Source organism: Drosophila mauritiana, chromosome 3R (assembly GCF_004382145.1).
Source record: "Drosophila mauritiana strain mau12 chromosome 3R, ASM438214v1, whole genome shotgun sequence".
Taxonomy (NCBI): Eukaryota; Metazoa; Arthropoda; class Insecta; order Diptera; family Drosophilidae; genus Drosophila; species Drosophila mauritiana.
Window position 1 is genome coordinate 17,196,027 of NC_046670.1, and position 26,672 is coordinate 17,222,698.

A 26,672-nucleotide genomic window follows, 5' to 3' on the forward strand; every position below is an offset into this window, starting at 1 on the left:
TTTAAAATTTAATTTAATTAGCAAACGGTCACTTTAGTGTTTCTAATTCCAGCTCAAGCAATCGATAGTGACAGGGCAGCATGCGATTGCTTATCGAAAGCAGCCCTGGCCGGTGAAAAAGAATACGTAGACATCCCTGATTGGCCTGATTTGGGCCAATGAAAACGTTCCAGCAAACCAATTTCAGTAACAAGCCGTCCCGCTCCGACACGCACGAATCAGATGCAATAAATAAATAGCACTTTCTTGCCGGCATTTAGCACTTAACTTTAACCGAGTTCGGACAACCATCGGAGTTGGAAGAGTCAGTCCAAAAAGTGGTGCGGGATCGTTCACATGATGTGGTGCAAAACAGTGATAGTGTTGCTGGCGACAGTCGGCTTTATTAGTGCCGAGGTTTATCTGAAGGAGAATTTCGACAACGGTAAGTGGTAGTCATCGCGTTCTATGGCCGCCATGTGGTCCTCCGCTCCTCTTCAATGAATAACGAAAGGAGAGACGATAAAAAAAGAAGAATAATAAAAGCCACCCTCGCTTGTTCCCGCAGAAAACTGGGAGGATACGTGGATCTACAGCAAACATCCTGGCAAGGAGTTCGGAAAATTCGTCCTCACCCCCGGCACCTTCTACAACGATGCTGAGGCCGACAAAGGTAGCGTATATGTGTCGATGTGTCGTCACTCCCTTTTCCAAATCTTTCTCTTCGCTCGTTCTGCCATTTTTATTTTTTCGTCGGCGTGTTATCTGCATTTGTATGTGCCCGTGTATGTGGAGAACATGAGCACGAAGAAGAGGAAGAAGAAGAAAAACCACTACGTGTACGTTTTCGAGTTGCTATCGTAACTGTATACACATTTTTTCTCTCCCCCCTCCTCCGCTCTGCGCGCATTCGTATTGATGTGGACACACATTATATAGGCATTCAGACCTCTCAGGATGCTCGATTCTACGCGGCTAGCCGCAAGTTCGATGGCTTCTCCAACGAGGACAAGCCCCTCGTGGTGCAGTTTTCCGTGAAACACGAGCAGAACATCGACTGCGGCGGCGGCTATGTGAAGCTGTTCGACTGCTCCCTCGACCAGACCGACATGCACGGCGAGTCGCCGTACGAGATCATGTTCGGCCCGGACATCTGCGGACCCGGCACCAAGAAGGTCCATGTGATCTTTAGCTACAAGGGCAAGAACCACCTAATCAGCAAAGACATCCGCTGCAAAGATGACGTGTACACCCACTTCTACACGCTGATTGTCAGCCCCGACAACACGTACGAGGTGCTCATCGACAACGAGAAGGTGGAGTCCGGCAACTTGGAGGACGACTGGGACTTCCTGGCCCCCAAGAAGATCAAGGATCCCACTGCCACCAAGCCCGAGGACTGGGACGATAGGGTAAGTTGTAAATCCCCGCCCAAATCAGACTTTAGCCCCTCGAAAAACCGGTTTGGCTCATTGTTATTAAACAACAACGTACATCTCTTTAGGCCACCATTCCCGATCCCGATGACAAGAAGCCCGAGGACTGGGACAAACCAGAGCACATTCCCGACCCAGATGCCACCAAGCCCGAGGATTGGGACGATGAGATGGACGGCGAGTGGGAGCCACCGATGATCGACAACCCTGAGTTCAAGGGCGAGTGGCAGCCAAAGCAGCTGGACAACCCCAACTACAAGGGCGCCTGGGAGCATCCCGAGATCGCCAATCCCGAGTATGTGCCCGACGACAAGCTGTATCTGCGCAAGGAGATCTGCACCCTGGGCTTCGATCTCTGGCAGGTCAAGTCCGGCACCATCTTCGACAACGTCCTGATCACGGACGACGTGGAGCTGGCCGCCAAGACTGCTGCCGAAGTCAAGAACACCCAGGCGGGCGAGAAGAAGATGAAGGAGGCCCAGGATGAGGTGCAGCGCAAGAAGGACGAGGAGGAGGCGAAAAAGGCTTCCGACAAGGACGATGAGGACGAGGATGATGACGATGAGGAGAAGGATGATGAATCTAAGCAAGACAAAGATCAAAGCGAACACGACGAATTGTAAGGACGTCTAGGGAAAATTACGTCGAGAAATATTCGGTATTTTTTGTGTGTTGGTAGCTGCTTTGATGTTCTAAGCAAACGGAAACCACAATTACAATTTGTAAGACTTATAATTTATAAACATACAACTTGTTGTTTTATTTCCAATGCTCTTTTGGTGCCATTTAAGGGTTGATTAACTTGTTTGTTTATCAAAATGGTGGTGCCACGTGAACAAATCACGGCCAAATGGCAACGCTGTCTACATCTTCGTGTCTACATCGAATTTTCATTTACACAAAAACGGTGTTGCCACTCCAAATGGTTTTCAAAGTGCTGTTCAAATTCTACAAAAATATTAATCCAATTAATATAAATAAATTATAAATATTAATTTAATTAAGTCCCAATATGAACTATAGAAACATTATTTCATTGAAATATAGACATAACCCAATCCTAATTTATATATTCGAGTACCCCGACGTTTTTGGTCAATAATTTAAGGTATCACTTTAGCTTCGGCTTTTGATCTCCATCCCGATGCTTTCCCAGGAAGTGTCGCTTCAGATGATGTTTCTCCCGGAAGTCCTGCAGGCAGATGGAACACTTGTAAGGCCGTTCATCCGAGTGGCGTCGTCGGTGCTTCGCCAGGTTATTGTTGTCCGAAAAAGTCTTGGGGCAGTGGGGGCATTGGTAGGGCTTCTCGCCCGTGTGTATGCGGATGTGGACCTTAAGGGCCTGCTTGGAACGGAAGTTGGACACACAGAACGGACAGGCATGCGGCCGCTCGCCCATGTGCGCGTGGATATGCACCTTGAGGGCCGACTTGTTGAAGAATCCCGTCTGGCAGTACGAGCATTTGTGGGGTCCGTTTCCCTGTTTCGATTCCGCGTGGATCAACAGGTGCGCCTTGAGGTTTTGTTCGCGAGTAAAGGCCTGCTGACAGTGGGGGCACTGAAAGGGCGAACGATCCTGCATATCCTTGCATTTGTGGCTGTCCAGGCTCTGGGTGCTTGAAAAGACCTTCAAGCATACCGGGCACTCGACGGTGGAATTGCTGTTGCGATAACATAGGTGGTTATCCAGGTCGGCCTTGAACAGAAAACGCTCTTCGCAGGTTTGGCATACGTGTGAATTGCTGTGAACCCTGTGGAATGAGATATACCATTTTAGGAACAGATGAAATCATAAGTATTGATTGTTCTTACTTCATGTGGTCCAGGAGGTTTATTTGGCGCTTAAACTCTTTGATGCATAGCTCGCATTTGAAAGGCTGATTCTTGATACTCCTCAGCTGTCTACCAGCTCTACTGGTAGTTGTGGAAGACTTGGTTGTTCGGGAAGCTGTTTGATGTGATTTTTTTATTTCCTTGTTGAGCATCTTCTTAGCTACCAGACTGTCTTTGTCAAGGCTCTCAATGAATAGGAAATCCTCCACGTTGGGCTCGTCTTTGATGACCTGCCCGTTTAATATCGCCAAATAGAACTTCTTATAGTTCTCCTCGCATCTCCGCTTGAATCCGTAAGCAGTTCGTGCATCGTGGACACAGGAAATGCATATTTTTTGAGGCAGTGCGTCGTCGGGATCCAACTGCACGTCGGCACATGCCTTCACCATCTCAGCGAGCTTGGCTCCTTCAACATATTCTTCGAGCTGCTCGTCGAAAATGCCCAGCAAGTTTTCCGAGTAGCCGCCACAAATTCGACACAGGTCCTCCATTGCTTAATCGCTGCTTAACTACAGGTCATATTTTTGGTAAACAATAAACTATGGATTAAACTTTTGTATGCTTCTTTGTTTGGCTTTGGCTTAATAGAGATGTACTTTTCCGCCGTGACTCCTAGTGACTTATATTTGAGATCACGGTATTTATAAATGAAAGGTAAGCGAAGTTATGTTGTTAATAAAATAACAAGAAATTAACAATAGTAATTCATTAATAGTTGATAGATCAGATTCATTGAGACACGGTTTTTTTTTAAAAGTACAAGCTATCGATAACTGTAGCCACAGTCGCCAATCGATTGCATTTAAATAGTGCGCGCTACAGAGTTTAGGCAAATAAAGCAAATAATTGTTTTTTAAACGGTTCCGTGAAATTGGCCATGCAAAATAGTTCGATATGGAAAAGGTAGTTACTAGTTGATATCTTTATTGTGGACATGAACAGACTAAGTGTGAATATAATACTATCCTTTATGCTGTCCCTTCTGATATGGCAGACTTTCACATATTACGCGGTACTGGAAAATATATGCCAGGAAATTAAGGAGCAGCTTAAGTTGAATATGAAACAGGTGAACTTAAACTTTAAATTATGCATATCTAGCCAATAAACATAAAACAAGTTATAATAGCAGAGTTGTAGGCAAATTATAAAAAGTTTGTTAGCCTTCATAGTAACTTTTACCCATATTTGCACTTAGCCAAAAGTGTTAATTATAGTATTGCGAATCCGTTATATGTATGAATGCTTAGTTAAGCTTTTTAAATCGAAATCTGGCTGAGTCAAGAAACCGGCTTGCCTGCGAGAACGTCGATGAGAGGTGGTAAAACAGCTCTGCCCGTTCCCAGTTCGCTGCTGGCCAAAATTAAGCGCCGAATGTGACAAAACGGCGGCGCTCAGTTGCTCAACTAAAATCGAGTCCGACGGTCGCGTTAGCTTGGGCTTGGCATTCGCTGCGGACACAGAAACCTTCAATCCCGCACTTCGTCGAAGGTCGATCGATTTGCCTACCCAAAGCTCAAATTACTAGTAACAAGATGACGAAGTTGGCCGCCACCGCAAGCCTTCTGCTCCTCATTCTGTCCCTCGGATGGGCGAAGCTCGAGGAGAAGCCCCGGGAGAAGCGCCAGTCCAACAAGGTTTGATTGCAATCCAACGCCTTTGGCTTCTTTGTTTACATTGGCTTTTAAGTGAACAAATGTTTCTAGCACTTATCTGCGTCCAAACTTTATACTAAGCTGTGTTCTGTGTTCTATACTATTTAAATTGGGCTTAAGCTAGAACTAGTTTATATGATAAGAAAACACTACTTTCTCTATGTAAATTCCTCTGAATCTAGATTCTAGAATTATTCAGTAGCCCAAAATGAATATTTCCTTGTATAATGCGAACCCCAATTAGTAGTTAAGGTGAAAGGCCATCGTAAAGATTTTATCTTTAGACTAATTAATAAAAATGCCTTTTCTTTTAGCTGCACATCACCCTCCTTTACGAGTCCTTGTGCCCGGACAGCAGGAACTTCATGCATCAGCTGGGACCCGTTTACGAGGAGTTCGAGGAGTACATTGATATACTCTTAGTGCCCTTCGGCAAATCGCAGTCGGAACGCAATGGTGCCATCTTCCACTGCCAGCACGGACCGGCTGAGTGCAAGGGCAATCGCCTCCAGAGTTGCGTCATCAATAGCACCGCAAACCAGGCGGCACAGGTGAAATTCGTGGTGTGCCAGATGTTGGCTCCGGATTACTCCCGCATTGATCAGGTAATCTACCTTCCGCGTACTCGTTGTGCTGTCCCAACAGCTTGCCCAACTGATTAACGCCCATTGTGTCCATTGTACCCATTATATATACCTATATCATTCCATACGCAGTGTGCCAATGAGGCGGGCCTGCTCACCGATGTGGTCCACTGTCTGTCCAGCGAGACGGGCACCAAATTGCAGCTGCAGGCGGAGCTGGTGACCAAACAGTACAGCCCGAGCTTCATTCCCACCATCGTCTACAATGGCGTAAGTATGAGTAGCCGCGATCAATCGTCGCCGTAATCGAATGCACTCAACTGGTTTTCTTATTCACATTCGTATTCGTTTCCACATGCAACAGGTCTTCGATCAGCAGCTGCAGGACCATTCGCTGCGCGATTTCCGCGGCACGGTTTGCTATATGTTGCGTCAACAAAACTTGCTGCCCAGCAGCAGCACAATCTGTCAGTAGATAGATCTGCTAAATGTTCAATGTAACTGCCTCAAGTTTGGAATGAAATTAAAATTCATAAACTGGTTTCTTCAACCGCACAAGAATGCCTGTCCTCTGGGGGAATGGAATCGATGTAATCACAAGTGAATCAATAAGGTCACAGAGAACAAACAGTGAAAAATTGGTTTAGGTTCTTTCTATTTTAGGGCTATAACTCGTTCTAAATGTAACATAAATCGAATTTTGACATGATATATATATATATAATTTAACCAATTTTGTTCACACTTTCCTCTGTGCAGCACACACACCGTTCAGATAATAATTTATATTGATACGTAAGATACAGTTCATCAATGACAATCGTGTAAATGTATATAGTACATGCAGTGCGTAGGGCGACTAATTTATTTACAAAGGCGTACAATATAAATTCATTATTTTTGGATCAAGGGGCACAGATTTAGATGATGGGATGGGAAATGGGGGATGGGGGAATATCGTTAGGTTTTCCTCTCGATGAACCAACAACAAATGACTTAACGGCTAGGTGCTAATGGCTAACCTACAACTAGGATTTCAATTTCTTGCACTTTGTGTTTTGCTATGGTCGCTGACGGGTGTGCAGAAATAACAATTTGTTGACGGGTTTCCGTGTGATTAAAGCATTTCGCTCAGACAGCGGTGCCCGGAGCCTTGCCAGCGGATGAGCCCGCTGAGGCGCCGGTGGCCGCCGCGTTGAGACTGAGCGAGCGACGTGGAGCCGGCTTTGGTGGTACCTGCGGCTTGACGGTCGCAATCTTGGCCAGCGTAACGCTTGCCTCGCTGATCAGCGGCTGCTGACCCGGTCGCTCCTTCTCCTGGAACTCCACGTAGCCGCTCTCGTCGCTGTCGCTGTTGTCGTCATCCGGATGGTCGCTCCTCTCCTGCTTGTCGCTGCCGGAATTGCTGCGCTTCAGGGTGATGCTGCTCGAGCTGCTGTAATTGGTGGCATCGCCGCTGTTGTTGCGCAGCTGCTGCTCCAGTCTTTGGTAGATCATCATCTGCTCCAGCACTTGCGCCTGCTCCAGCTCCAAGTCCGGCGACTGCTCCAGCTGGCCGGGATCGCTATCCCGCTTGCCGTTGTACTCCTCGTGGTTGGCATTTGTGACTGTGCTGGCCGTCTCGCAGCCGCTGGATATGGAACCCTCGTCGCTGTCCGGACTGGTCAGACCCTGCTGGGCGGATCCTCCGCCCGCTGCCGCCGAAGTGCTGGCCGTCGTCGAACTGGACGCATTGGAGGAGATCGATGACTGCGTCTGATGGCGGTACTTAAGACTCCCCTGATCGGCCGCCCGCATCTTCCTCATCGAACTGCGGTGCAGCATGGTTAGCATGGCCGCATGCCGGAAATAATGGTCGTCCGCATCGTCCAGGAAGTCTTCCTCGCCATCGCTGCAAACGCCACTGCGTCGCGGCGCGGACACATCGTGATCTTCGGCATTGTAGTCCGCCTCCGGATCGGCGCTGGGATCGCTGTTAATGGTGGGCAGGAGGCTCAGCGGTTCGCCCTCCTCCTCCTTGAGTTCGCTCAGGCTCACCATGCTCTGGCTGCTGTTCTTGTGCAGCTGCATGTCGAAGTACGGCAACAACTCATTACTCAAAGTCGTATCGAACTTCAGCAGCTTCTCGAAGTCGTCCGAATCGGAGCCATCATTGGCGGAACCGCTCGCCGCCGCCATCTTCTTGGTCTCTTCCTGCGGCAACTCCTTTGCCATGTGCGAACTGCAGCAGGGCGAGAAGGCCTGTATCTTGCCCGTACGCCGAATGGAGTGCCCGCGACGACAGCGACGCCTGCCCAGCGTCATGGCCGGATAGAGGGAGTCCTTTTGGCAGCACGGCATCATCTCCGGCTCATTGGTGTCCTCGATCTCATCGCCCTCCTCCTCGCCAATGGCCTCCTCGATGGCCATCAGCTTGGGCGCCGACTTGGAGCGTTCCAGCGGCGGCCTGTAGTTGTTGCCGCCCACACTCAGCATAATCTTGCGGCGCGGCAAGCTCGGATTGTCGTAGACGGCGTTGGCCAAACTCAAGCGAGCGTTTTGCTTCAGAATTTTCTCGCGCTTAAATTCGCGCAAAGCGCTCTCCAGGTTTTCCTGCAAAATAAAATATATATTTGAATACATCCAACATGATTTAAATAGTAATCTCTGCAGGAATAGGAGCATGCTTATATTAGTTAATACAACTGGAAGTTTCTAGACTTATTTTTATTAATTTCTCATAGAAAAAGTTAAATTTGATAAAGAAAGCGACACAAGAAAACGCGCATAGAGATTGTATGAAATTGGAAGAAAAAAGTCCATAGATAAACATAAATGGTTAGTCATGCGTATACTTGATTTGAAATACGGAACCACTCAAGTATAATCTCGTAATTTATAGATAGATGCATGTATAAAACAGTTGATAGTCATGCTCCACTCTTGCAGGATTCGGATCAGTAGGAACCACTCACCCTCAGGGTATCGCAAATGTCCTGGGCAATCTTCTCCTTGCTGCAGAGCACCGCATGGCAGCGGAGCTCGTGCTTCAGCTTCCTGCCCTCGTGGCGATAGATCCAGCAGAAGACGCGCGGATAGTTCTTCGGTGCGCAGCAGTAGGTGATCCTGTGGGCCCAGTACTCCGTGAGTCCGTGCTGCCGGGTGGTGGCCTTCAAGCCGGAGGCGCACACCTTCAGGCGCATGATCACGTCCGGCTTGGAGTGCTGGGTGTAGTTCCGCCACAGCGTATTCAGCTGCTTCTCCACACAACCCTCACCTGCTAAGGATGCAACATTAGTATGAAACGCATTGTGTTTAAATGTCTGACTCACCCTTGGCCCAGCCGGTCAGGACGTTGCCCAGGTACGAGACCTTGAACTCCGGATCGGGTGTGCTAATGTCCACGCTGTGTGTGCGCCTCCAGAGTTTGCCCAAACTGCGGGTGAGCGTGCGATACGCCTTCGAGGTGAGCTGATCGTTCTGGTCATAGCCCCCAGTGCGACCCACATGCTCCTGCCGGCTGCCGTAGAGCAAATCCCGCGAGTCCGTCGTCAGGGTAATGACGTTCGTGACCCTCACCGTGTCATCCTCGCCAGCCACATCGCCGTCCTCCTTGGACACTCGCTTGAATCGCTCCAGATAGGGACCCGCACGTCCACGCCTCCCACTGTAGGTATTGAACTTGCCGCCCTCGGCTCCGGAGGCCAGACGCTTCTGCTCCTGCTTCTCGAACTTCTTGGCATTGTAGGTGTTGCCCAGCAATCTGGCCAAGCTGTTGCTCTTCACGAACTTGTGCTGTCGCGGTGGCGTTCCGATTGGCACCGGCGGCAGTGGAGCAGTAGTTGTCGCTGGCGTAGCATCCTTGCTGCCCGCCTCTTGGCTCTCCTGTGACTTGCTCTGACTCAGCTTCTTGCTGCTGCTGCTGCTCCCGAAATGGAAGAGGGTGCGACGCTCCTTGGCCTTTTTCAATGTATTGCTGTTTGGTTCGTTGTTTGGTGTTGCTGCTGCTGCTGCTGCTGCTACTTTGGTGTTGATCACCGCCTGACTCACGCTGCCCAAATTCTCGTAATCGTTGTTATTGTTGTGCGTGGCCACTATAAAGTCCACCTCATCACAACCCTCGGTATCGTGCTCCATTGGGGATTTGTTACCGTTGTTGGCCGCCATTTTCGGACTGAGCTGCTGATGTACCCAATCAATATTTGTTGGACAAGAGCATGTTACGGAAGATCTGCAAGAGAAATCAGGAGATGAGTTAATTGATTTATCAATTGGGCAGTACAAACAAGGGAGTAACTAGTCATAAGCAACTAATTACCCAATAATTCCATTTAGTAAACATAAAATTGTTTTGCAACACAAGTTATGAGGCATATGATTATTTTCAATGATTCAATTATTTCCCACATGTTTTTTCATATTTTATGACAAAGTGTTGTTATTTTTGAATGATTGACAAACGACTCATACGAGTCAAATAAATTCCATTCCTGAACTTGGTCAGAACTTGAGTGTTCCCATCCTTTGATTTATGCACCGCAATTAACACGCTTTTATTGTCGCATTTATGAATGAGTGTTAGGGGGCTAAATCCCAAATTTAAGCCACACTTTCACTCCCAACACTACCACCAATTCACACCTGATTTCGGGTGAATTTTTCCGCAACTGCGGCCAAAAAGTGTCAACTGGCTAATAAATTACCCCATGATTAACACTTGGCAGCAGCTGTAATGTGTTTTTTTCCCTTTTCGTCTCGTGTTGTGTTTTCGCACAGCTTACAACAATATGCAAATGTTTACGGTATCAGGTATTATAATTACTATTTTTTGTAGCACTGTTTACTGTTTGTAGATGAAAAAACGCCACCACGGGCCCCACTGTTTTCTGTTTTCAGTTTTCCGTTTCGCATTTAACATTTTCACATTATTTAGATGGCGAATTGTTTGCTAAAAACGCCACTTGAAGATGCAACTATCAAGAGCCATTAAGTACGAGTATTAAATGCCTTAAAAACACTTAAAACCTCGCAATTATGGCGCGACAAAGTACATTTTCCATTGGCTTTACCTAACTATATTTAGTCGCTGTGAGTAGCGTAATTAAAACACAATAAAGTTGGGCAAATAGCTCTGTTTCCTCGCCCCAAGCGATCCGATCGAACTGAACCCAATTTTCAAGCCTAATCACTCTCACGTACGTGGCCGTTTAGAGGACCGATTAGTGGCCAAGGTAGGCAAGTAACTAACCTAAGTGGAAGGTAACCTCTAGGATCCATCACTTTCGAGTTGCTTGGTCTAATCGCGACGAGGTGTTTTGGCCAACTGCAGGCGCGTTCTGGCTCTAATCTAATCGCTGTTGGCCATTTTGCGGCTCTGATTTTTATGGCCAACTATAAAGGTGCAGACGGTCGTGCTCGTGATTTAAAATTATAAATATTAAACTGTTCTGCGGAATGGAATTTATGGTAATTTACGGCCAAGTGGCTGGCCATTCTCGCAGCCGCAGCGAATTCAAAGGAACTTGCCACAGTTGATACTCCATAAGCAATATTCAATTTCCAATATCCAATAATAGCACTTCGAACAAAAGCCAATTGGTTAGGTTTGTGGCCATATCATTAGCTTTGAGTTTGTTTCTATGCAATGACCTTGGCTGTCTGCAGGTGTCTTTGGGCAGTCGATAAAATCGCTGGCTTTCACTTTTTCCCTCGACTGAACCCACTCCACCCCACCAACCATTACGTTTTTCCTATGTTCATGCAAATGTCAACCGAAGAGCCATTCAAACATAGATGCCAGCGATTGTGAGAAAGCCCAGTAGCCATCGCCATACGCCCCCTCACCATCGTCCATCATCTAACCAATGACTATCTGAAGTGATCCCTTGGGGCAATGACATCGCCTCCGTTTTCTCCGCCTTGTAAGAGCGGCCAAAGAAAGCGCGCTGAATTTGTAAGAAAAGGTAAACATATAACAAAAAATATTTAAAATCGAAAAAAGAAGAGGGGAAGAAAAAAAAGGCGAAATAATTGTTTTGCACCGGCCCTGCCCCACCCATTATCATTTATGCCGCCGCCTCTGGACTTTTGAATGGTCGTCTCTTACCCTTTGTCCATAATTGCAAGTCTTCAAGTCTCGAATTGTGCGTGAGCGCGCATTTTAAACACCCAGCTCACATTAAATGAAATACGAAAATTAAGCACAACAAAAAAAATTATACCTATAAGAAAAGTACACTTTGTATGCCTTCACTTGGCAGGAAAAAAAAAATAATAAATAAAGAAAAGAAGAGTGAACAAAATCATGCAAAAAGCGTAATGAGGAAGTGCTGCCATGTGGACAGTTTCAGTTTGGTGTGCAAAATATTAACACCCAACTAAGGAAACCAGGAGCGGTTCAAGGCCTCCGCAGGTAAGTCTTCCGATGAGGGAGAAATTTAGGCACTTCCTCTACACAGGAGCGGTTCAAGGTCTGCGCGGGTAAGTCATTCGATGAGGGAGAAATTTAGCCACTTCCTCTGTAAGCAATGTGATTAGTGGCGACGAAGAACTTTGTGCCAGCTCAATAAATATTTAATGACATGAAAGTGACACTGTAATTTGCTGTGATCATTAATAAAAAAAAATAAATAATAAAACAAGCTGACTTTTACTTAATATGACATATGCGCGTGTATTTCCGCTACTCTTCCCTTGGTAACAACATCTGTTGGCTTTTTGATTGATCATCGTATCTTATAATTAGGTAAACGCTTTTAATTTATTTATTTGATATTTCTATTTCGGTTTCTCGACTTCTTTTGTCCAGTCCGAATGTGCCTAGTCATTTATCAACATTTATTTTTAAACATTTTCTATTTTTTTTCTTGGCTGTTAACAGCTAAATTTGCGTTTGTTTCCCAAACGAGAACTGGGATTCGGTGTTTCCCAGGCAGCTTAAAATGCAAAAGCCAACGGAGAACCACATCGAAGCTATTTGTTTGGGCACCAAACACTTTAAAGTTCTCAATAGGCCAAGCCGCAGAGTTGAACAGAAAATGCAATTTATTATTGTTAAGAGCGAACCGACGAGGGCCCGCGGATAGGTACAGTGAAGCCTACTGCAGCAGCAACCAATCTTCTCTCAAAGATTAAAACCTAATAACACAAGTTGAAGCATTATGTTCATATGACTAATATTTCGCATATTTTTTTGCACATTGGTTTCTTTTACTAGAGGTTCCACTGTATTCGCATAGCTTTGTTCGGCGCTCAGGTGCACCGATTGGTTGTTGTTGGCGGCTTGTCTAGCATAAACTGTGTCAACTGCAAGTTTGAAAAGTTGATTCTAATGTTTACTTAGTGTGGGCCCCACTCGCACATAAATATCAATTTAGCCATGCTCCTCTGTGTGTGGTTTTCCAACCTGACCCCCCTCGCTCCCTTCCACAATGTCAGGTCGAATAAATCGTAAATTCTGAATTCTCCGCTGAGATCTCTGGTTTTGCAGCCCCAGCTCAGAGGCACCCAAGAATGTCTCAAAATAAATACGATAAAAAAAAGTGACTCGCAACTAAATTAAACAGTTTCGCAATTCGCATTCGTCAGATGTATTTTTATATTCGCTTATTTTTTTATTTATTTTATTTTTTTGGGCATGTGTGTCATGTGCGATTGTCGCCTAACTTTTGGCAATGCTGGACGAGATGGGGGGCAGTCCGGAGGAGTCATATAGGGAGTAGGTTGAAGGAAGCCGTTCGGTGCGTGCGAACGCATTGGAATGCATTTAATTGAACAAATGAATAAACTATAATGTATGGCATAAATTTGTATAGCATTGTATTCTCTCGACAATCGATTGGCAGCACACACCTCAGAATCAGCCAAAACCGGGTTTAAGCCAGCATCTATATTGGCATTCTTGTGGGTATACGGAAAATGAAGATAACTTAGAAATCAAGAGTGAAAAGTGGGAGAGTATCAGCTTTTATTTAATGTATTTCATACATACGTTAATACTAATGAGTTTCTGAACTGTGAAATTCCCAACTTAGAGATATGTATCTTTATTATAAATTATACGGGTTTACAAATGTTTTTCCAAGAATCTTCTACTCGCATAATGCCACCATATCAAACATCTAACCCGATTACATATCCATCCCCATAACCTTCCTTAGCAACTCATTTTGGAAACGAATTAAAAATTCAGTTCTCATCTCGCAGTGAAACAAAGGAACAAATGACATTGACTTTTGTTTGCCTTTTCTTTTACTTTTTTTTTTTTTTGGCGATAAAGAAAAAATTCCCTCGAATTCGGCACTAAAGCCTCAGCATCTTGGGCGGCAATTAATAGTGTAAAAAAAACCCCCACAATTTGTTTTAATTCTGCTTATAGACAGATCATAAAGTAAATTGTGCCATAAAAAACAGATAGGAACAAAGTGTGCAGAAAGAATAAAATGCTCGAGAAAATGATACTGTGTTTAGTGTCGAATGCCAGAAGTTCGTGAGATTTACGAGAGTAAGTTTCGGTTTAATGGGGTCGGTAGACGGGTAGTAGGGATCCCGACTTTAATGGGGGGCTCAAAAGTTTAGCCAACACAATATGTTGTTGCTGCCCCTTTTTTTATTTTTTTTTGCTTTTTTTAACTTTTTTAGTTGGGCTAATTGAGTTGAAGTAGCCGCAGCAGGTTTTTGTTTTACAAATTATATATTTTTTTATATGCCTGCGTAATTCTTCTCTCTCCTTTTGTATTGAAATTTCTGGCTACTTTTGAAAGTGAATGCCTTGACATCATTTTGTTAACATTTTGCATTTTTTTTTCGCTCTTTTGTTCAATGAAACGTTGTTCAAAATTCCCAACTGCACTCCGCATGTCTTTTGCTTAATCTCAACTATAATATATTCATATTTGCTGGCTAGAATACAAAAAAAAAAAAAAAAATACAAACCTTTTAGGAAGACAAACAATGGAGCTTTGCAAGAATTAACTGCCTAAGACTTTAACAAATATTTATGCACACACAAATTATTTAATTAAAGTGCCCCCGAGGCAATATCGTGTGTGTTTTGTTTTGCGTCTTTGGGGTGAAAGTTAAGCTCTGCGAATTGGTTTTTTGCTAATTACTGCGGATATAGTATCTATAACTCGTTATCTGGCAAACAGAGAAATGCGCAAAAGTTCCCATATAAATATCCGACTTTGACGTAGGATTATAGCCAAACATTATTAGCCAGTAACCAAGACAATGGCACATTCGTAGGCGTTCCAGCCAAGATGTCTGGGCCAAAAAAAAAGAGTCCCATGCAAATTGTTTGTCATCGTAAACACCCCCTTCCCATTACGTAGGCTTGAAAATTTATTAGCGCCCAGAAAAATACCATATAAGCGGGTTAATTGGGCAATCGCAAAATGCAAAACATGCTAAACATGCAAAATGATGCCTAATGTGTGTTTTGTATGCGTTTGCACAACTGCAACGCCAACAACAATGGCAATGCCACTTGCATGCAACAGCAACAACAACCGTGCAACATTGCAAAGTTTCCTCCTCCATTGCAAAAATTGCAACAATTCGGTTTGGCAATCAGCTGCAGCTTACAAGACCACCTGCTATTCGAAAAAAAACCAAAAAAATTCAACATTCTCAACATTCTCTTAATTAAGTATTTATTAATAAGCCATTACAATAATAACATAAATTTTTAAGTTGTTATTATAAAAAACTAATGGTAATGCAGCTACAGTTTTAAGGCCACTTAATTAGGAAGTATCTGTTGGAGATCCCACAGTTTGACATTCTGTTGCACTGTAGTGATTATTAATGGATTTTTGACTTTGTTTCGAGTTTGATTTGGTTTTTATGCTGGCTTTGTTGCTGTTTTCAATTAAAGTTTTCAATCTAATCTTTTCTTTTTTTGTATATGAGTGGATCCAGAGAGCCCGAGGCGGTAAAAGTTGGCCAAGGAGTTACAATTATCGGCTTAAGCCGGTCTTATAAACCAAATGTGTGTGAGAAAGCGTTTCCCTGGAGCAACGAAAAATCTAAAATATATATGTATAATCCTCCAGTGGTTATAACCAATGGTAAAAAAAAGTTGCAAAGTATTTTTATTTTTTTCAAACACGGAACTCTGGTAACTTCAAACTTAGTAAGCTGCTCACTGTGGCCAAACTCCTTATTATTCACAGGGAGCCACATCCCCCGTTCGAGTCATCTATTTATTCATTCAAATCATGACGGCGTCTAATGATGAATGCCATGAATAAAAGGCTCAAGAACGCTCGGACACGATTTTCAGCTTTATTTATCACCTCGATGCTAACAACGAAAACGTAACAAAAGTCCAAATACCAACTTCAACTAGATGAAGCCACAAAGAGAAGTGCTACCAAAATTGAATTATTAAAAATTAGGCGTTATTATCGTCGAATTGAACGGAGCATCTCGAATACATTCAATTCAATTGATGAGCGTCGTGTGCATCATCGATTAATAATAAATACAAGTCGAACTGGTAAAGCAATCGCTGCGAAGCAAAAAATCGATTAAATCGAATTTGTTATTCTAACAGAATCCATTAAAAAGTTAACGATTACACGGGACAGGTTGGGCTGGTTGGTTGCTTATCCTCCCCATTGAGCGGAAAGTGAAAATTAATCGCGATGGCATATATATACAGATATTGGTATTTGGGATTGGTATTGGAATCGAAATGGTCAGTTGTTGGGTAAACAACATTTTTCCGCCATTAGGGAAGGGACTCACTTTACAATTTTGTGATCGAATGGCGATGGTATGGCGTCGTTAGCCAATTGTTTGTGGACTTGAAGATGACTTCATGTCTGGCCAAAAGGGTTGGCATCATTACTATTATTGTTTTAGCCTGGCCATAATGATGTGCTTGACATGTTTGTGAATTAATGAGGACTTGGGTGCGGAATTCTTGCATAAGCAATTCGAGTTCCCACTGGCCGAGTAAATATTATATTAGTTTGTTGTTAGGAAAATTCCTTGGTCATGGTAACGATAACCCATTTATTTGTGTGGATTTTTATTTGGCCATAAACTGTAATTGGGGAAATTTTCCGAAAAAACAAAGTGTTCGGCTATAAACACAGCCAACTAATATCTATAGATAAAACGTGATTTAGCACTCTATCTGGCAATTAGAATGGTTACTATGTACTAATTTTGAAAACACTAATAGTACACTATCTGCTCGTAAATTAAATGAAATGATTGAGTGCGATGTGGAAAAGTTTCTGATTTGCCCATGGAAAACACCTAGATAACTAATACCAGGCATAAAAATGTAGCAATATATTAAACTGAATTGTTAATAATTAGCAAGAGAAGAATTGCTAAGCTGCAATTATCCATTAGCCGAAAGTTTAACCAACAAACAATTAGTGGGAATACAAACTAGTTTTTTTTAGAAACAAAGACGTTTAGATATGCATATGTTATTACAATCCAAAATCGAAACCCAAACAATTCATTGTATAATCTTGTAATTTTTGGGATACTTCTCACCAATTGTACGATCGTCAAGTACGAATGTATGAATTATCCATAGGTGTTTGGCGGTGACACCCTTAACAAGTGAGTGTCTGACACCGAAGTGATCGAGGTGATTGTGCAAAATGATAATTTGGCCGGCCAATGCCAATTCTTGGCGGCTATTTACTATTTGCTCGCTTCTTTATCGACGGGCCCATTCGACGTTTTATTCGCGAAAAGGTTTATTTTGTCAAGCAATTAACGGGCATTTGTTGAATTTCGTGTGAAAATTTTCCACTAAAATTCCGGCACAGTATCGGTTTGGTTGTTTCTGCCTTCTTTTTTTTTTTTTTGGTCCGTAGTGGCCAACTGAAAGAGCAAGAGTCAAATTCTTGGCCAAGATAAGCGGGCAGGGCTTAGTCATACGCTGCCAAATTGCAGGCACACATGCAGGGAAAGGCCACTGAGCCATTAAAAAAGCTCGGCTTTTCGGCCAAGAGAGCCGGCCGATATCGCCCATGTCAGTTGCCGTTGACTGGCCATTAGCCAAGGCTGTAGTTTGCCAAGTTTCTGTTGCTGGCTACTTGCAATCGCGCCTTGCCTGATATTTAGAATCGGCCAACAGCAGCAGCGGCTTTAATGCCCTCTTATGGATTGCGCAGACGCCAAAAAATTGGCCAACAACAAGTTGTTCGGCTGTTTGGCACACGGAAAAAACTATTGCTAACCCCTTTTTGAAATCAATCAGATAAAATGATTGAACAAGTAATCAATCACATTGCTTAAAAACAATTTGCAAAATAAAACATTAGCTTTGTTATTAGAAATTCATGTTCGAAATGTCTTAAGTTATCTCCGGTTTCTTTCAGTGCCGAAGTAAATTACTTGGTCCGGTCTTGTCGGACTTTTCAGTTTTCTGAAAAAGTTTTCCCGATCCATGTCTGGCTGGTGTACTTGTTACGTGAGAAAATTTTTGTGCAAAAAACTAGCATTTTGTTTTGGTTGTATTTTAATTTAATTTTTTTTTTTTTGGCCTGTAGAGCAGCTGCCTCAAAATGTAGCACTTGAGTCTTTTTTGTTTGTTGAGCCGGGTTAATAAATGCATTCCTCCGGCAAAAACCGCATGTTGACCATGTGACCGGGCTAAGAAGAAACCTTGGCTCAAAAAAAAAAGGGTTCGCTTGAATACCAATACAAATTGAATTCAAAAGTATATTTTTTGACATGATATGACAGCAGCTTCAAACCCAAAATTTACAAATATGAATTAATACAATACGATCCTTGCTTTTTACACAAAGATTTCAGCCGATTTATGTGTTTACTTTATAAGTAAATGGCATTTTAGGACATATATTTGTTGAATATTTGCATTATTTATACAGATATGATAATCGGTTTAGCATTGTCAAAATTAAATTTTTTCTGAATAAATAAATTTTTGCTTTCAACATTTATTTCTCAGACAGCTTTTTCGTTACTCCAGCGATTTACATGCATCGCACAAAAGTAAATTTAGATATTTATACCCATTACACGCAGAATGGTATATTAGATTCGTTGAAAGATATGTAACATATAGAATGAAGCGATTTCATCACTATCTTTTCATTTACTTTATCTTTTTTGCATATCCTTATCTCTCGCCTACTCCCACATGCTGGGTAATGGGTATCTGATAGTCGACTTTAGCATTCTATGATGCTCTTCATTTTACCTCGTCTTGTACCTGAATTGAATTTCAATTACCGTTCAAATTGCTTACAAATTCCACTTGCCATTCCAATTTCAATAACGAAAAATAATAAATAAATAAAGTGAACGAAAAATAATACGAACTCAATGCAAGCAAATGCGCATGAAATTAATTCGAAGGAAAGATTGCCAAATACCAACAACAAATTAAAAAGTTTATTAAAATGTATGGCACAATAATATGGAATTTAAATTTAATTTAAGTCAAGTGACTTGCTTTTGAATTATGCGTTGATAAGTGACTTTTGGCACTACGCTAAAACACAAATGAGTCCATTTTACACAGCTAACGAATGAAGTAAATATAATCCATTGAATTATATGCAAATTATTTCGCAAATTTTAACGTGCAGCCAATAGTTAGTTAATGAGACATTATCCAAATTACGTAAGTAATAGTATTTACTCGGCGGACGAAAAGATATTCTAACCAATTAAACCAACAGTGCAATATGTTTTCTATTTATCAACACTCTTTGTTCCAGTGTTTGCATTGTACTTTGTTCGATTTGCAAGAATTAAACACATAATCCGATTAAATTCGAATGATTTTGGTAAACATCTAGGGTTTGTTAATCGAGGCAGTTGGAAAATGCTAACCACTGATCTCGAAACTAAAGTATATGACTTTTAATTCCCTGTATGCCCTATGGGCTGTGGGATATACTTAGGTAATAAGAGTTTTAAACGCCCCATTACACGATTATCCAATTAGAAAACGAGTTCGCAGCTAGTCGGGGGTAATAAATTCGCCATTTTTAGAACCGCGTCAGAAACCTTTTCATTTCACAAATGCGCAATTTCGCCTAGAATTGAGAAAATCACCGTGCCAAAGGCAAATTAAACTCACGCTTTAGCTTTACCTTAAAAAAAAAACGAAATAAAACAACGTAGGCAAAGTACATTTTAAGATAGAGTAAGAATTAAGCAGTGCGATAAAAATAAATGACATGACAAAGGTTGCCGATAATAGCAAATTGTCAAGTGATTTTGGCCATTTCAATTCGAAGATTTTATATTTATAGACCCCGTTCCGGTTATTAAGCCGAATAAATGCAGCTCCGTGACAAGCGATTTGCCGTAGTTGTGGTAATTGCATCAAACGCGATTTCGAGGCACACAAACCCACTGTGCAATGCACACGCAACATTTGAACAGAAATATGTGGCTAGTAGGATTAGGGTGGACCATCTTCCGTGTTTGGCCAAATGCATTTGGCATTCCGATGTTGCCACACTCGTTTGACTGAGTAATTGTGCAGCCAGCGCAACGATAATAGCTCGAAATAAAATGGCAATAAATAATATTGAAGAATATTCAAATGGATAAACAAAAAAACAAGTTTACAGGGCCTATAAAATAATAAACACTCCGCAAAGCAATTTGAACCAATATAAAAGCAGAAATCACAACTTTCGCTTCCTGAGTCATAATAAGAAATTCAGTAATTAAAAGGTACCAGAAAAATCAAGTTAATCATTATCGATCAACATTTACGTGATCATTTGGTAAGCTTTTAGAGAATATTCAGATATCATTCTTATAAATATAAAGTAATATCCAAAAATAGTTACATAGAGAAAAAAACCTAATCGGTTTTTATTAGCGGGGTTTTTAGTTTTTAATTCAATTTAAATGGCACCTTTAATTCCTAGAAGTTATATCTTTGCATTTGGGAAATTCCCGTCTTCCCCTGTCGTGTTCGCGATTCATAAATAATTTATTAGCCTCGCTTCATTTGCGGCTTCTGCAAGTTCTCAAATTAATTATTACGAATTAACACAAAACTCAAGAAGCACGCGTCGGATAAAATTAAAAGAAAAACATGGCACAGGAATAGCAGATAAATAAATGAACTTATCACCTGAGGCACTTTTGCTACTTTTTGCCGTTTGCCATTTTTTGTGGTTTGGCCAGTTTGTTCTCCAGATCAAACGAATCGCGCAGATTGGGGGATAAAGAAGTGATCTTTTTTTATTTTTTGCTGACGCACATTTCACGAAAAATTATAGAAGAAGAACCGCCCTTCCTCCCCACTGCTAAAGCATACTATAATTATCAAAGAATCGGTTGGTTAATGAATTTATAATGGTTTTATTTTTATCTCGTTGGCGAATCCCATCCAGACAGGTCTGGCTCTAAGCAGAAGCTGTTTTTATTCCTTTTTTTTTTGGTTGTTGGCTCTTGGCATGTGCCAAAACAATTTGCCACCTGCTGTCCGAACTTGAGCTCGTTTTCTGGCCAAATCGCATTTACTTTTACTGCAAGAATTTGCTTCCGAAACTCTCACTGTGCCCAAAACGACGGACTGACATGTCAGGTGTTGTGTCAAATGTCCATCCAAATGACTACGTGACGCGACCAGGTGAAAACCCGAGTCCGAAATATCCGAACAGCCATTTCCATGTCCATGTGCGGCGACATAAAATTTAACGCAAAAACAAACAAAAAACGCAAGAAATTAGACGGAGTATAAGATAAGACGGCTAACTTTTACTACAGCTTCAGATTCTTTGCGAGATGAGTAAAAGTGAAGCCAATTAAACGGAGCTTCTGTGCGAGGAAAGTGGAAAGTCTTTAAGATTTCGCAGCTATGAGATTTATGACTTCAAAGTTCTTAAGTTAAGAAGGCTCATTAAAATAGCATTTTCCATGATGCCAAACCCCTTTGAAACCAACAATTTGATCATATTTAAATATAATTAAGTAATAAATCCGGGAATCACAGCAGCAACGAGTTTTATTGATTTATTGCCACATATTTTGTCATTCGCATTTCATTCATTTCATTGCTAAGGTTATTTACCAATTCGAATTTGCATATGAGTGGAGAGGTATTCGAAATTGTCAATAAATTTGTGGGCTTGGCCAAACCGAATTGTTTATAGTTAGCTCAAGTTCAAAGTTCACCCCTTTCTTTCAACTTGATTTCAATATGATTTCATTTAAACTGGAATTCATTTCAGCTAATCCAGTGGTCTATTAATCCGATTTGTTGTTATAAGACGATTAGAAAAACCAGCTAAGATATTGTAAAATAGGAAAAATTCAATTAGAAGTTAGTACAGCCAGTTTAAACATGGAAATATTGTAATTAAAGGCATATAAGTTGCTTACTTTTAGCGGATACGATTTATCAGATACATTGCCAAGCCAAAAATGACGCAAATTTATGATCTAAGCAATTTATACTCATTGCATGTGAGCAATTGCTACTCGTGGCTGTCGATGTCGCAGATCGTTTCCGTTGACAAATTCACATTGTTATAAACAATGAAATCCACGAACTTATCGACTCGAGGCAGCCGAGCATGAAGTCCAAAAAACACAAATTTATTTGATTTAATAAAGATACAAATTTGCATCTCGTATCTGCACTACTCTGAGCTACTCTCTCACCGCAGTTGATGGGCACAAAAAGTATCGATCAGTTAGAGTCGAGCAAAAACAAGAGCAAAGTCGAGCAGGTAAAGATACAGATACAGATTCAGATACAGATCGTTGATCTCCAGCGACCTCAATTCATGTGCGTGGATTTGCAATCGATACAGCAGAAAAACGTTGATATGGGGCAAAACACAAAAAAAAAAGGCAAGCGACTAAAAGGGCCAACTTCTTTAAATGGGTTTCCCGGTGCAATTAAGACGCACACAAGCACCAACGATTCTGCGCTAAAAGACAGTAAAGATTCAAGAGCAGTTAACCAAAAAACCGGCAGTCAGCAACGGTCAGTCAGCCCGGCAAATTAGCATTTAACTGCCACTCAACAGTTAGGCTCGAGTCCGCCGGCTCCATATGCGAATACGAGTATGACTAGCGGCAATTAGAACCGAACTAAGGCTGAATCTAGTCAGCAGGTGCAGTTTAGTACAGACTAATGGCTACCTAGTAGGGAAATTTATAATAAAAGGAATTAATGTGATGGATTTTACAGATGTTGATAACACTAAGACCAAGGCGAAATCCAGTCAGCAGGTGCAGTTAAGTACAGACTAATGGCTACCCAGTATCTATGTTTAAATGAATTATGATGGTGGATATAACAATTCCGAAACAAATAGCTCATTTATGTATCTTTATTGAATAAGCCTGAAACTAGTTTGTTACACTTATTGAACTCCTAACATATCGCATACCCTATAGCTTGCAGTCTGCATTGCCTAACGGTCACTAAATGGTAGTACGTCGAGAGTTATGTAAGAAATTTGTTTTTCCCCGCACACACTCTATGAGTAATTGACCCATATTTAAGGTTCTCAATGCGAGCAGTGAGCCGTGCGAAAGTTTGCGTGCCTCCAGCTTAATGGCACCCGAGTTATGAATAGTGTGTTCGAACCACTTAGCTGCAGTCGAGTGGGACGTGGACTAAACTAAACAGCATATGTACATATGTAAGTCATGGGTGATCCACACTTGCTGTTAGAGACTCTCCCCGTTAGAGTTTTTTCGGAATTTGATATGAAAATATGTTTATGGCACATACATACCTGAAAATATCCACAAATCTTGAAGAGCCTTCTTTTTAGGTGTGTTTCGCGGAATGGGACCTGCAAGAGAGATGAACGAAAGAAATGATGAAAAGGAAATATTTCAAGAAAACACAAAAGATATATCAATTTGGAAATGCGAAGATCACAAGCGCTTTTCACACGCCTCGTGAAATGAGATAATTTGACGGCAGCTTTCACATCGCGGGGTTTAGTAATACCTCCCTCCCCCCCGGAGTGCAATTATAGAGCGATTTATTGAAAATGAAAATAAACACTCTCGTCGAAATCGAATCAAATCAAAACGCGAGGCGAGTCGATTCGAAATCAAAACTTGCACAACGTTTGGAAAACAAAGCAAAACAAAGGCCAATCAAGAGCAATCAAGAGGCAGCTCCGAGCTGCAGTTCCTCCACTGGGAACCCACCAGATGCGTCACATAGCCACAGTTCGAGATACAAGATGCAGAGATACTGATACTAAGATACAATGTACTGAGAGATACTTTATGTAGGCTGTGCTGTTTCGTCGCTTTCCTCTTTCGCCCAACAAGCTTTAGTCATGAATCAAGCAATTGTCGAGGCACTTTTATTCTGTCTTAAGCGATATTCATGCTGGGTTATGGGGCGGGGTAATTGGCTTGGCAAACGGGTTAACGCTGACGTTAGCCCAGAAGACGAAGAAGAAGAAGAAGAGGTAGTGTGAAAAGGCGCGAATATCTCCCGGTTACAGATACAAATTGCGAGTGCCCCTCCCTGACTAATTGTTTGTTCTCCAGCCGATTCGGCGGCGTATCTCCTCTGGTATTTTTCGTTTTTTCGTTTTTTATTTTATTTTTTGTAGCTGTTTTGTTTTGGAAAGTTCTGGTTGTGACCTTGTTTTTGTCTTTTGGCCAAGCGCCATCCAAAACTGTTGTCATTGGGTAAATAGCCGAGAAGAGAGTACGGGCTAATAAAGCAAAATGATCACACACAAAAAAAAAAATTCACTAAAAAATTAAGAAAAGGAAAACAAACTAGAAATGCGCGACCAAACAATGCGGCAACATGATTCCGCACTTTGCCACTGTTTCAACAGTTGGGTAAACAAACAGACAGATGAACAACTAACCCATACCTATTTCTATTTCTACTTCCATTTCGTATTCCAATTCCCCGATTCCCAGTTAACTTTCAGCAGCGAAGCCAATGCGACGGAACCGGCGACGTTGTGGTCCATTTCCACTGGCCAAACCAAATTGATCTTTGCCACCAGAAATGTGTCACACTTCCCCGCGAGCAATTGGGTCAGATATAATGATGGCACCCCAGAATGGTAAATCAATTTGGACGTGGTATCACACCAGACTTGCTATTCCCCCTGCGGTGATTCGACTGTTAGTCTGGCAAATGCAATCCAACTCAGCAGGTTTCAAAAGCTGAATCGAGCATTAAATTTAAATTTTACAATCAATTATCATATTGGTTCACCTAGAATTTAGCCGATACCTTCATCAATCATTTTATGGCCAAGAATATTGAGTGAGCGATGGTGTTTGCCTAGTTGTTTATGACCATTGAAAGGCTATGCAAAGATTGATTAAAGTTTGACCTTTAATATTCGTAAATTTACAAGTTATTATTATTATTATTGTAAACAAATAACTTCCCTGAAAAGTAATAATGATTTTTTTGAGTAATGATCGCGGCTTGACCTTTGGAAATCGTCACACCTGATTTTCCATTGAAATGCATTTATTTATTTACATGGGTTCAGATTCCAAACAAACAGCTGTCGAAAAGTTAAATGCAATGTTTACTTTTAGGAATTGATACCGAAAAGTGTTTTAGATTTCTGTTAAAAACCTATCAATAATATTTGAAAATTTTAAGGCAACTAGATACTTTCAGCTGTACTGCTTTTTGCCTCCAATCTTTTAGCTGAAAAGCTAATGGTTTCACGCTCCACTAGGTAGGTGTTCCAGTTTCGCACTTTCCTTGCACCTCAAGCCCCAACTCGTCCCCATCGATTGCAATAAAGTATAAAATATCTGGCCCATAAACCAATTGCATAAACGATGAGCTCCACTTGGCGTAGGCTGTACCTGTAGTCGTGCCCATTCTGAGGCAGCAACCTTCATGATTCCGATTCTGTATCTGTATCTTTGTATCTGTATCTATGCATAACTAGAGACCCAGAACCCCGGCTTTAGCTGGCTCCAATGGGTTGGGATTTGTGCTTAGGTCGGGGGCTGCGTCGTTGATAATTTATATGTGTCGTCCAGCCCCCACAATCAAGTGGTAACCAGCACGGCCTTTGTTTTTACGGCCACTGAGATGGGGAGTGAGTTTTATTTCCGTTCCATTCCATTCCACGATGCCCCCACATCGTTTTCCTTTTGGGCCTCGGCGGCATCTGCGAACAATCTTACATATGTAATTGCAATTGCCGGGCCACTCACGACAGTCGAACAACCCAACAACCGAACAACCGAACAACCCAACAACCAACAACGAGTTCGACAACAACTTGTGCTCTGAGTTTCGGGGAGGGAACATTTCTACCTTTTAATTTGTGCGGCCAGCAACGAGAATATTTCCCTACACACAAAAAATAATAATATTATCAGAATACTGATCCTATCTGTACCTAAAACAGTAAGATATGTGTCTTGTGTTTTGTGGGTAACAACACCTTTGAGTTGCTTTGTAGCATGATCACCTTAAAATCAAGATCTTACCAATCCTTCCCAAAACCCCACCCTATTTTCTTTCACTGTATGCGCCGATGTTGTGGTTTCTCCCCTTGGCTGGCTGTTTCATTTTAATGTTGTGTAAAGTTCTAAGACCCCGACAATTGCAACGGAAGTGCGTTCATTATTTTTAATGATTTTATTTAGTGGCTCCTCGGCTGCCTGACTGCTCTACCTTTTGCATTTGAATGCCTTTGGACAGGACTTCGAGGCATTTGCACGCATCTTATCCTGATCTTGGGCTAAGGAATGTCTGGCTTGTTGAGCCCCAGCCGACCGAGACAAGTAATTAGTGTTAGTGGTGGTGATCGGGGATCTGGAATCGGGAATCGGGGTTTGGTCGGGAGGCATAAACAAGTCAAGTTCTTTGATTCCCACTGCCCATAAAGATTAGGTATTTATGACCGCACCGACTTCCGTCCGTCGAATTGTGAGGGTGGTTTGTTAATATCTTAATGGCGCACAAACCCTAGACATATCTAGCTACCTGCTCTCAGATTTCTAGACAAAAGATAGTCTCTTCTGGGTGAGTGTGTGTGCGTGGTGAACCCACCATCGATTGCTCACTACTATATATTACTATTATCTCTACATCTGTCTCGGACTTGGTCTGAGCAGCTTTAATTGCATCTTTCAGCAATTAGCGAGAGCAGGGCTAATTTTAATAATTGAATGGAAAACAACTGAAAGTCAGAAGGGCACACAATTGACATTCACATGGGAACTGTCAGTCAACTTTGACCACA

The 26,672-nt window shown here is 42.1% G+C and overlaps 4 protein-coding genes across 6 annotated transcripts in view; 2 read left to right on the forward strand and 2 right to left on the reverse strand.

Moving 5' to 3' along the window:
• The first annotated feature begins 255 nt into the window (after positions 1-255).
• LOC117143492 (calreticulin) lies at positions 256-2,162 on the forward strand. The gene is made up of 4 exons (XM_033308205.1): positions 256-424; positions 548-652; positions 919-1,391; positions 1,484-2,162. The coding sequence occupies exons 1-4, from the start codon at positions 337-339 to the stop codon at positions 2,036-2,038; spliced, it is 1,221 nt and encodes a 406-aa protein (XP_033164096.1). The 5' UTR covers positions 256-336; the 3' UTR covers positions 2,039-2,162.
• Positions 1,982-3,829, reverse strand: LOC117143493 (zinc finger protein 664). Its single transcript, XM_033308207.1, has 2 exons — positions 3,228-3,829; positions 1,982-3,166 (listed from the first exon to the last, which is right to left on the reverse strand). The coding sequence occupies exons 1-2, from the start codon at positions 3,737-3,739 to the stop codon at positions 2,527-2,529; spliced, it is 1,152 nt and encodes a 383-aa protein (XP_033164098.1). The 5' UTR covers positions 3,740-3,829; the 3' UTR covers positions 1,982-2,526.
• A 374-nt stretch (positions 3,830-4,203) lies between these two features.
• On the forward strand, positions 4,204-6,042 carry LOC117143129 (GILT-like protein F37H8.5). Of its 2 annotated transcripts, none has more exons than XM_033307618.1 (4): positions 4,204-4,317; positions 5,218-5,508; positions 5,620-5,757; positions 5,852-6,042. In XM_033307618.1, exons 1-4 carry the CDS (start codon positions 4,219-4,221, stop codon positions 5,960-5,962), a joined length of 639 nt encoding a protein of 212 aa, XP_033163509.1. In that variant the 5' UTR covers positions 4,204-4,218; the 3' UTR covers positions 5,963-6,042. The 2 variants fall into 2 exon arrangements, with proteins under 2 accessions (XP_033163509.1, XP_033163510.1); XM_033307619.1 differs by lacking the exon at positions 4,204-4,317 and adding an exon at positions 4,636-4,885.
• An 83-nt stretch (positions 6,043-6,125) lies between these two features.
• Positions 6,126-26,672, reverse strand: part of LOC117143127 — a 33,598-nt gene continuing 13,051 nt past the window's right edge. The window contains exons 2-5 of one of the 2 annotated variants that reach the window (XM_033307617.1): positions 23,196-23,255; positions 8,799-9,697; positions 8,442-8,743; positions 6,126-8,079 (exon numbers count right to left, since the gene is read on the reverse strand). In XM_033307617.1, the coding sequence (XP_033163508.1) occupies positions 6,619-8,079; positions 8,442-8,743; positions 8,799-9,633 (2,598 nt within the window). In that variant the 5' untranslated portion in view covers positions 9,634-9,697; positions 23,196-23,255 and the 3' untranslated portion in view covers positions 6,126-6,618. Of the gene's footprint in view, positions 8,080-8,441; positions 8,747-8,798; positions 9,698-23,195; positions 23,256-26,672 lie in introns of both variants that reach the window. The other variant, XM_033307616.1, reaches the window with a different exon arrangement.

Bases quoted from the DNA above. Each gene is read 5' to 3' on its own strand.
- LOC117143492 (XM_033308205.1), top strand. From the start codon at position 337: ATGATGTGGTGCAAAACAGTGATAGTGTTGCTGGCGACAGTCGGCTTT. The intron at 425-547 runs GTAAGTGGTAGT...TTGTTCCCGCAG, and splicing joins GAAGGAGAATTTCGACAACG to AAAACTGGGAGGATACGTGG. The intron at 1,392-1,483 runs GTAAGTTGTAAA...ACATCTCTTTAG, and splicing joins CCGAGGACTGGGACGATAGG to GCCACCATTCCCGATCCCGA.
- LOC117143493 (XM_033308207.1), bottom strand. From the start codon at position 3,739: ATGGAGGACCTGTGTCGAATTTGTGGCGGCTACTCGGAAAACTTGCTG. The intron at 3,167-3,227 runs GTAAGAACAATC...CTCATTCCACAG, and splicing joins AACCTCCTGGACCACATGAA to GGTTCACAGCAATTCACACG.
- LOC117143129 (XM_033307619.1), top strand. From the start codon at position 4,784: ATGACGAAGTTGGCCGCCACCGCAAGCCTTCTGCTCCTCATTCTGTCC. The intron at 5,509-5,619 runs GTAATCTACCTT...TTCCATACGCAG, and splicing joins ATTACTCCCGCATTGATCAG to TGTGCCAATGAGGCGGGCCT. The intron at 5,758-5,851 runs GTAAGTATGAGT...CACATGCAACAG, and splicing joins CCACCATCGTCTACAATGGC to GTCTTCGATCAGCAGCTGCA.